The sequence below is a fragment of the Phalaenopsis equestris genome, unplaced genomic scaffold, assembly GCF_001263595.1.
Source record: "Phalaenopsis equestris unplaced genomic scaffold, ASM126359v1 Scaffold000701, whole genome shotgun sequence".
NCBI classification, from domain to species: Eukaryota; Viridiplantae; Streptophyta; class Magnoliopsida; order Asparagales; family Orchidaceae; genus Phalaenopsis; species Phalaenopsis equestris.
The window spans coordinates 56079-67336 of record NW_018165141.1 but is presented as its reverse complement, the minus strand read 5'-3'; the positions used below and the strand labels follow the sequence as shown (position 1 = coordinate 67336).

At 33.4% G+C, this 11258-nt stretch overlaps 1 protein-coding gene across 7 annotated transcripts in view; it reads left to right on the top strand.

Annotated features, from left to right (window-relative positions):
• Positions 1-11258, top strand: part of LOC110030318 — a 25671-nt gene that overhangs the window by 13953 nt on the left and 460 nt on the right. For all 7 annotated transcript variants that reach the window (XM_020732978.1, XM_020732981.1, XM_020732979.1 and 4 more), the window contains 3 exons: positions 9927-10127; positions 10228-10341; positions 11181-11258. The exon at positions 11181-11258 is cut by the window's right edge and continues 460 nt beyond it. In XM_020732978.1, the coding sequence (XP_020588637.1) occupies positions 9927-10127; positions 10228-10341; positions 11181-11258 (393 nt within the window). The remainder of the gene's footprint in view (positions 1-9926; positions 10128-10227; positions 10342-11180) is intronic.

Here is an 11258-nt window from a genome sequence, read left to right as displayed (position 1 = left end):
AAACCAACAACAAGTCTCGATTAAAACTAAAAATAGTCTAAAACAAAAAGATAAAAACTTATCTCAAGTCTTCCACCAAACTCTTGAAGTTCCTTTGAATCTTTTCTCTTTTATAACCACTCAAAACAAAATAAAAAAAAGGATAAAGTAAATAAAAAGTGGTTCCTGAAAATCTCTCTGAACTAACTCTCCAGGAAAGAACTTTCAAAACTTGCCAATATTTTTAGGACTCTTTTTTTAAGTCCTCTCTTCTTTTTTTATAGTTTTTCAAGAGGTGTTTCCAAGAGGTGTCTTGGGATCTCTTCAAAATTTGTCTTGATTCAATGTATTTGCCCAAGAGATGCATCATTCCATGATAATTTTCGTCCATGTAGCTAATGGGTGCCTCAAAAACCTCTTCAAAATTCGTGAAAACCGATTTTACTCGTCTAGTAACTGCCAATGGCGCTTAAGCGCGGGATTTCGACGCTTAGGCGGGACCTTCTCTGTTTATCCGGCGCTTAAGCGCCGAATCTGACGCTTAGGTGCCAAAACTTTTTTGCACAATTTTTCACATTTTTGCTCCAAATTTGATCCTTTTTCACTCCTTTAAGCATTTTTTTTTCCATTTGTACTTGTATCTGCAAGAAAAACAAAAAAATATCTTTCATTAAAATGCAATATCACAAAAATAGGTATAAAAATGTGTCTAAAAACACTATATTTTAGATAGATCAGATATCCCGTTTGAATAGTACATAATAAAACGGACACATCACTAAGCAGTTAGTAACACAACAATCGATATTAAAAATAAAATTATTAAAATAATAATTAATTTTTTCATAATGTTGAATTTAAAATGCAGACAATTAATTTTACGAGATAATTTCTGCTCCAATGAAACTCTCAATGCTTGATCATTATTTAAGGTGGAATTGTCAAGCTGTCCCACCCACTTAAATAAGTCACAGTACTCTGCTCTATTTTTTGGATACCTGTAAAACTATCTACCATAGCTAATGCTCTTGTCGTGAAGTTAACAGAGAACACTTCAGTCCACAGCAGCAGTACAATATTTTAGAGGGACCGGAAGACTTCAAGCTCATCTTTTTTGAAAGTTTAAAACCACAGAGCACAGCAAAAAAATAATATAAAAACACAAATGAAGTTTTATAAAGTTCTGAGGCCTTAGAGCACAAAGTATGAACCAATAAATAATCTGTCATTACAAGTAGACAATAGACTTTAAAAAAAAGGTTCTCGGCTGCCTTTAAATCATGAAATATCGAGCTCGTATGTGTCACATAAGCATATCACCACAAAGGTCATCTAGAAAATCTCAAACAATCATTTGATTGAAAAATAGGGGGTTTTTGGCTGTCCTTAAACTATGTAATACCGAGCTAGCACGTGTAATAAAATCATATCACTACAAAGGTCATCCATAAGAACCTCTAAGCTCATTTATGTCATCATAGACCTCAAAATATAAAAAAATAAAAAAAGAACATGCAAGAGAAAAAGATCTATATTATGCCCACGATTGCCTTGAGGTTATCCATGTGGGAGAATAATGAAAAAGTTTTTTGCACCAAATCAAAATTTCACATGAACATAACTATATATAGCGTCATTACAATAAGCAATTGTTGTTAAATTTTGTGAGGTGACCCAAAACAACTCTCCAACCCTCTTGTCATGTATGTACATAGATGTGGGGTTAGTAATTAAAATTACAAATTATAACAGAAGTCTAATAGGATATAAGGTTATCAATTGATAAAGATTAAGTTAATGCTTAATAGAGTTTAAACAAAATATTGAATGGTTAGACTTAGAAATAACAAATAAAAATAAAAATATTATTTCTATAGACCAACATAAATTTATATGTAAATTTTCAAAAGAATTTAAACATGAATATGTGGATATAGTTTCTTGTTAATAACATGAGTTTAAGTAGTCTGATATTTCTAATGGTATTTCTAAATTTTTTGTGTTATTGTTTTTGTTTCTTTTTGGTAACCCACCATGCTTCTCAGCGTAACTCTGATGTATATTGGTACAAATTAATGAGGTTTGTTTACTAATAGTTAAAAAATTTATACTTATATTTACTTGACCATCCATACTTAAGATAAAATTAAGCTATAGAATAAATTCTTTACTTTTTGTGTCATAAAATAAATTGTTATAGTAGATTTTCTAAGGATTTTTCGTTTTCTAACAGGCTTTTCTGGGAAGTTTTGCGTTGTGTAGATGTTTTTACAAAATTTATAAGATTGTTTTTTAACTTGTTTTTGACTTTTATATTCTCTATATTTTTTCTTGTAAACTGTTTAAAGTAAAAACAATTCTTGGTCCTATCCCTATATTTCTAATGTTTTCTAGATTTGTATAAGTATTTTTTCATTTTTCATTGATTTTTTTATCTAATTCTCCAAGTAATTTGATCAAAACTCTATTTGATATCTCATCATCAAAATATTTATCGGCTCTACTAGCATATGTAACATATAATTTGCAAAAACTATCTATTTGGGACCAATCTGCTAAACTTAATTGTTCAAAGTTTCTATAAGCTTGATCTTGGATATTTGTATTATGTATACTTGGATCAAATCTTAAAAGTTAATGGTTAATGTTCTAAAAAATATGGTAAAATTATAGGGATTATCTCATAATTGTCTTAATAATTTTATTTCTCCTGATTTTTTAGCTTTCGCTTCATTAAAAATATTTGCAGCAGTTTCACCTAATAAAGTTTCAAGAAAAGCAAACATATCTTCTATTTCATTTTTATCACTATTTGCCCATGCTGTAACTGCATCAAATTCCCATGTAGAAATTACTAATTTTTACATTTGAGGATTATTAAGATTAATTGTTAAAATTGTTCTATTTCTATGAGCTTACACAAGATTTATTCGTTCTACTGGCACTTATAATTTTATATGGGTTTACCCTTAATCCAGCTTCCCATCCATCTTGTGAGGCATCAACTACTAATACTTTATAATCTATTTCTAATGACAAGGTAAATTTTTAACTTGTTTGATTTTTGTATGATTTTTACATCTTCTTTATTAAAATACTTTTGTTCTGTGACAGATGTTTTCTTATATAAAGATTTTATAGTTTTTCCTAAATCTTTAATTTATGGTCTAGCATAATTTAATAAACCTAAAATTTTTTTTAATTCTTTTGTGTCTTCTATTTTATCAGGAAATTCTAATACATTTTTAGAAATATATTCTTGTAATTATATTTCTCCTTTGCCAATTTTTTGGACTAAGAAGTTAATATATTCTTTAACAATTTCAATTTTCTTTTTTTGATAGAATTATTCCATTTTTAATGCATAATTTTAAGACTTCTTCTACATGTTTGAAATGGTATTTTAAGGTATGTGATGCTATTAATATAGCATCTATATATACTAAGACATAATCTAAATGTTTAAATATATTATCAATTTTCCTTTGAAATATATTAGGCGCATTTTTTAAATCGAAAGACATAATTAACTATTCATAATATCCTATGGGTGTTGTAAACGCAATATATTTTATAGATTCAATATCTAATTTTATTTGCGAAAATCATTAGGCGCATTTTTTAAATCGAAAGACATAATTAAATATTCATAATATCCTATGGGTGTTGTAAATGCAATATATTTTATAGATTCACTATCTAATTTTATTTGCCAAAATCAGCGAAAATCCTGACTTACAATCAAATTTGCTAAAATATTTTTTATCTTATATTAAATTAATTAACATATCTTGATCAGGTATTTTATATTCATCATCTTCAGTATTATCATTTAATCTTTTGTAATTTATCATCATTCTAGCTTTTCCTCTTAGTATTTCTGCATGGTTTCTTACCATGAATGTTGTTGATCTATGTTCTGATTTTGATGGTCTAATTAATCATAAATCTTTCAATTGTTTTCTTTAAGTTTTAAATTCTTCTTTATCTAAAGTGCTATATTCTAATTCTTTAGTTCTAAATACTAGATCTTTATTAATAATTGGGATGTTGGCTAATTCTTTATTTCTTTCCCAATATTTCAAAGGATTTTCATCTGATATTTGAATTTCTTCTGCTAATTGAAATATTTTTTCTAATAGTTTTGGAATTTGATGTGTGAATATGGTTTCTTGTTTATAGCATGAGTTTAAGTAGTCTGATACTTCTAATGGTATTTTTAAATTTTTTGTGTTATTATTTTTGTTTCTTTTTGGTAACTTATCATGCTTCTCATCGTAACTCTGATGTTTATTGGTACAAATTACTAAGGTTCGTTTATACTAATAGTTAAAAAAATTTTACTTATATTTACTTGACCATCCATACTTAAGATAAAATTAAGTCCTCAAATAAATTCTTAATTTTTTGCGTCATGGATTAAAATTTTTGGTAAATTATAGATTTCAATTAATTCAAATGTTTTATGATTAATAAAGAATTGTATTTGACCATTCATTAAACATTTATCAAAGGAAAATGAATAATATATTTAAACATTTAGATTTTTTGCGTCATGAACTAAAATTTTTTGGTAAATTATAGGTTTCAGTTAATTCAAATGTTTCATGATTAATAAAAAATTGTATTTGGCTATTCATTAAGCATTTATCAAAGGAAAATGGATATTGCTTAATGGAATTTAAACAAAATATTTAGAGTTTAAACAAAATATTGAATGGTTAGACTTAGAAATAACAAATAAAAATAAAAATATTATTTCTATAGACCAACATAAATTTATATGTAAATTTTCAAAAGAATTTAAATATGAATTTCATAATGAAAATAAGATAATGATTAATATTATAGATCTACAAATATCTTTATCAGAGTCATTAAAATTTCATCAAGAAAAAGTATATGGAATTTTAGAAAAATCTACGAGAGTACTTTATGATATTAAAATATTAATATTAAAGGAAAATCTTGAATATATTAAAAACCAAAATAATGATATATTAAACAAAATTATAAAAGATCAAGAAAACTTAGATCAGATAAGTATTAAAATAGAAAATTTATTACAAAAATAAAAAATAATAGAAAAAGAATCTAAAAGTATTGTGAAAAAGCCGAGGAAAAAATTAAACAAGTAGAATCCTTGCTTTTAGAAATAAAAAAAAATTATTTTAACACGAGTAAATTTGAAGAATTCTAGATTTATAAAGATACTTTAGAAGAGGCTAAAAAATATCATGATGAATCAATAGGATTAACTAGCTATTTAGGTTTACAAGACAGTGATAAAACTTACTACCACCACAACATCATCACAACCAACACACTAAACATCAACACTATCACCACCACCATATCATCAACACCAACACCACCAACACTCTCATACCACCATATCATCAACACCAACACCACCAACACTCCCATATCATCAACACCAACACACCACCACCACATCATCACAACCAACCACTACCAACCACAAATAGCAACCCATCATAGACAATGGCCGCAAATCACCGATAAGAACTCATCATGCATAGAAAATCCACAAATTAATAGCTACCCACATAGACAATGGCCGTAAAGCACTAATAGCAATCCACATACCATTGGTCGTAGCCTCTAAATGTCACAGAAAAGCCACAAATCTCAAACAGCAAGCCATAAGCAATGCACTATAATGGATATTTCAATTCCTCCATTGAAGAAAGGACCAAACCGCAAACATCATCACCAAAGCCGCAAAGAGCGAAGGGCTAAAACCGCAAAGACCACGGGCCTACGAATTTCACAGAAAAAATAAAAGCAATCGAGCATTACACCTTTTTGAAAGCATAGACTTATTATTTTTCCATAGAGCATAGCCACAACCTAAAAAGAGCAATCCACAGACGATTTTAAGCCACAAGTCGCAAAAACTAAATTGCATAACGACAAAAGAGAGGGTAGAAATTACCGGAAGACAACGAAGAGTAAGGGGAACCAATGAAGAAGGTAATGAAGTTGTTTTCGCACAGCAAGAGAGGAGGAATTACCCCAAGCTGGGTGAGAGAGAAGAGAAAGGGGAGTGGGCAGAGGAGAGGAATTATCCAGGGCAGAGATGCGAGAGAGGAGAAAGGGGAGCAGGGCAGCCATTTTCCCACCAAGCGAGACGGTGAGGAGTTACCTAGGTCAGAGAGGTGATAGAGGAGTGGGGCAGAGGAGAGACAATGGAGAGGAATTTGTTAAGAAAGGTGGAGACTCGGTCTACTTCCTTGAATTGACGATCTCGACACTTATGAAAATTATTTCAGTTTATTTCCTTATGTATTTTGTTCCATGTTATAGCTTGATGCTTCCCTGTTTTTATTTAAAACAGTTGTCTTCTATTGACAGGAAGAATTAAGGAAAGTTTAATTATTTAATTAAGCTTTACCAAAGTAATCTCCCGCTCATCCTGTTGCTATAGAGAAAAAGGCAATGAATTTGATAGCTTGCCTTAATGGGCTTTATATGGGTCATTAAAGCATGATTCCATGTTTTCTCTATGGAATCACGAAATTAAGGGTCAAAAGAAGCTGGACATTGGGGAGCTTTAAAAGGGGCTCACGATTACAGGGAAGTTGTATTACTCTCCAAACAACCTTCTCTTCTTGGGTTATACTCTGTCGTGAGACTGAAATAAAGGAATCACAAGGAAACTTTTCTTTAAAAGTTGTCTTTCTTCTTCTTGGTGTGCCTCTCGGTTTAGAGAGAGAGAGAAGGTGAGGAGAGAGAGAGAGAATTCTTTCTTATAAGTCGACATGGTCGACGGTGTAATCCTCAAAGCTAATAAAATCTTCTGCAGCTCTGTGGACGTCGGCAATTTGCCGAACCACATAAATCTTGTGTCATTTTTTCTGGTGTAATTTTTCTAGATCTGTTTTTCGTTTTATTGCCGTCGTTGTTTTTACAACAATCAGTGGGAGTTATAAGTAGAATCATAGTAACCCAAGAAAGAGCTTGGAGGTACATGGCCGCGTTGACGGTAATATGTCAACTAAAGGTGTTACTCTTGAGAAAATCGACAGGTTCTGGGGGTTGTTCGATTAACCCTGTCAAGATCCGTTGCCCATAATTTCGTCAAGGAGAGGACTACTGCAGATCTCATGGCAGCTTTATCAGGCATGTATGAAAAGCCATCAGCGAATAACAAGGTGCATCTGATGAAAAAGTTATTCAACCTGAAAATGACGGAAGGTGTTTCTGTTGCTCAACACCTGAATGAGTTCAATAATATCACTAATCAATTGTCATCTGTTGAAATTGATTTTGATGAAGAGATTCGTGCGCTGATATTGTTAGTTTCATTGGCAAATAGTTGGGAAGCCATGAGAATGGCAGTTAGCAGTTCTGCAGGTAAATCTAAACTGAAATATGATGATATTCGTGATTTGATTTTGGCTGAGGAGGTGTGCAGGAAAGATTCTGACGAGACCTCGGGTTCGAGTTCGGCACTGATTATTGATTCTAGAGGGAGATCACGGGACAAGAACTCAAACAGAGGAAGATCAAAATCAAATTTTGGTCAGCAGATAACCTGCTGGAATTGTGGCATGGCTGACCACGTAAAAAGGAACTACAGGAATCTCCAAAGTTTGGTCAGCAGACAACCTGCTGGAATTGTGGCATGGCTGACCACGTAAAAAGGAACTGCAGGAATCTTAAGAAGTAGAATGATGACACTAATATTGTAACTGAAGAGATACAAGATGCGCTATTATTCGCAGTTCATAGTTCTGTTGATGTCTGGATTCTAGATTCAGATGCTTCCTTTTATACATCTTCCCACCGGGAGTTAATGCGGAACTATGTTGCAGGTAACTTTGGGAAGGTGTATCTGACTGATGGAAAAGCTCTAGATGTGGTAGGAGCCGTTGATATTGCACTCCCTAACAAGAGTAAATGGACTTTGCAAAAAGTCAGGCACTTTTCTGAATTGAAGAAAAACCTCATTTCTGTTGGGCAGCTCAATAAGGGTGGTCATTCAGTAGTGTTCTCAGATAGTACCTGGAAGATGACTAAAGGAGCATTAGTACTGGCTTAGGGTAAGAAAACTGACACACTATATATGACTACAGATTTACTCAAGCGTGGACACATGAGCCAGAAGAGCATTATAGAAAAGCAGAAGAAAGTCAGTTTCTTAAAAAGTGGCAGAGCGTCAAAGTCAAAAAAACTGGATCCTATAGAATCATAAGTAACCCAAGAAAGAGCTGAAGGTGTTAGTCTTGAGAAATTGAAGTTGTGCTCGACTTCAATTGGTCTTCTAGCTTGAAGACAGAGGTTTTGAGTTGTAGAGGAGGAGGATATCACGTTTGAAGATAAGGTCGATGCAGATATGACTACAGGTTTACTCAAGCGTGGACACATGAGCCAGAGGAGCATTATGGAAAAACAGAAGAAAGTCAGTTTCTTGAAAAGTGGCAGAGCGCCAAAGTAAAAAAAACTGGATCCTGTACGAACAGATAGTGGAGAACCACAGAGCTATGAAGAAATATTGCAAGAAGAAAGTTCGAGCAAGTGGGAGCTGACAGAACTTCCACCAGGGAAGAAGACATTGCATAGCAATGTGGGTGTACCGGGTGAAGACTGCGCTTGATAAAAGTAAAAGGCACAAGACTGAACTTGTTGAGAAAGGCTTTCAGCTGAGACTGGATATTGCCCATGCAGTGGGAAAGTAAAAGGCACAAGACTGAACTTGTTGAGAAAGGCCTTCAGCTGAGACTGGATATTGCATGCAGTGGGAGTTATAAGTAGAATCATAAGTAACCCAAGAAAGAGCTGTCATGAGTAACCCAAGAAAGAGCTTGGAGGTACAAGACCGCGTTGACAATGATATGTCAACTAAAGGTGTTAGTCTTGAGAAATTGAAGTTGTGCTCGACTTCAGTTGGACTTCTAGCTTGAAGACAGAGGTTTTGAGTTGTAGAGGAGGAGGATATCACGTTTGAAAATAAGGTCGATACAGCCAGCAGATGATGCAGTCAGTGTCCCAATCTCCAAGTGGGAGAATTGTTAAGGAAGGTGGAGACTCGGTCCACTTCCTTGAATTAACGACCTCGACACTTATGAAAATTATTTCAGTTTATTTCCTTATGTATTTTGTTCCCTGTTATAGCTTGATGCTTCCCTGTTTTTATTTAAAGCAGTTGCCTTCTATTGACAGGAAGAATTAAGGAAAGCTTAATTAATTATTATGCTTTACCAAATTAATCTCCCGCCCCTCCTGTTGCTATAGAGGAAAAAACAATGAATTTGATAGCTTGCCTTAATGCGTTTTATATGGGTCATTAAAGCATGGAGGAGCTCACAATTACAGGGAAGTTGTATTACTCTCTAAACAACCTTCTCTCCTTGGATTATACTCTGTCGTAAGGCTGAAATAAAAGAATCACAAGGAAGCTTTTCTTTAAAAGTTGTCTTTCTTATTCTTGGTGTGCCTCTCGGTTCAGTGAGAGAGAGAAGGTGAGGAGAGAGAGAGAAACAATATTCTTTCTTGTAAGTCGACGTGGTCGACAGTGTAATCCTCAAAGCTAATAAAATCCTCTGCAGCTCCGTGGACGTAGGCAATTTGCCGAACCACGTAAATCTTGTGTCGTCTTTTCTGGTGTAATTTTTTTAGATCTGTTTTTCGCTTTATTGCCGTTGTTGTTTTTACAACAGAATTAACTAGGACAACGAATTAACAGCCACGCAAAAAAAGGTCGCTGTGGACTTCAAGGAAATTATTAGGATAATTGCTCACTGTGATTTCCAAACAATGATTTTAGCATTTTCGAAACGCGCCGCAGCAAAAAAAGCTGCCTCAAACGCAATCTTAATATGTGATCTTGCATGAATTTTCTTTAAAGAAATATGACAAATCAGGTACAGCTATTATTGGTGGGTTCGCTAATTTTTGAATGGTGTTTCATTGAGCAACAGATTGGGAGTTGGTCCAGATGGCTAACTGATTGGTTTGGCATTGATGCGGACAATTCTGTTGAGGATGAAGAAACTGAAAACAAGGATGGTGACAGGAGAACAAAGGATCCTAATGCCAAATGCTTTAGTCTCCTCAATCAGCTGAGTGATCTCCTGATGCTTCCTAAAGACATGCTTCTTCACAGAAAAATAAGGAAAGAGGTGAAATTTTGTATTATTATTGTGATTGCCTGATCAGCTTTATAAGTTTCAGCCAGAAATATCTTACATGATTCTTATATTTATACTTTATGATATTAAGGTGTGCCCCTCGATTGGTTTGTCGTTGTTAATACGGATATTGTGCAACTTCATGCCTGATGAGTTCTGTCCAGAACCTGTGCCGGGTATTGTCCTTGAAGAACTTAACTCTGAGGTATGGTTCAGCAATGGTTGATTACCTCTAAAAACTAACATATTCTTTTAAAAATCTGTTAAACATAAATCCATCAGATAACCATAAAATATTTTCCCAAAATCCAAAAAACCATAAATAATCTGCAGCACCATCATGCTGACACAATCTGAGAAAAGAGGCCCATCAACACCAAAACAATATTTACAAAACTCACAAGAACTGCACCAATTAGCACACCATCCATCATCACACTTAAAATGGATAACATTTATCTTTCTACATCATCCCTTTCACCTTCAGATTTCTCGAAGCTGTAATTCCCCTCTAATTCCTCGACTCTCCTCAGTAAAACAGGTTTGATAGCCACCCTCCCTTCTTTAGCATTGGAGTGATTTGCACCAATAGCTGCAGAAGCTTCTTTCCAGTTGTTCAAGTAACATTCCGACTCGCTTGAGCACGGACATAGATAATATTCTCCATACTCACTTTCACATTGATCAAGTAACGTTCTGACTCCCTCTAGATTAATAATCTCCATGCTGGCTTTCGAGTTGGTTGAGTAACATTCCAACTCGCTCGAGCACGAACAAAGATTAATATTCTCTAGAAACTAACACCTTATTTGTTATAATCATTCCTTAATTAACAACTGATGCCTTACATAGCATTGATTTTCTGTTGGCTGTATCCGTTGAAAGTATTTTACTAGAACCATGCCCTCACCTACACACATTGACCTAATCTCAGTACTTAATATATTAATTAACTAAAAGCATATGAAGTTAAACAGATTAATATTTTTGTGATTTAAACTGATTATTAAATGATTTTTTTATTTGTTTGCTTCTCGGTTGCAGGCTATGATAGAGCGAAGACTATCAAAAAATGAACAGAGCAACAATTTCCCATGCGCCGCATCTCCAGTCGCATACTCT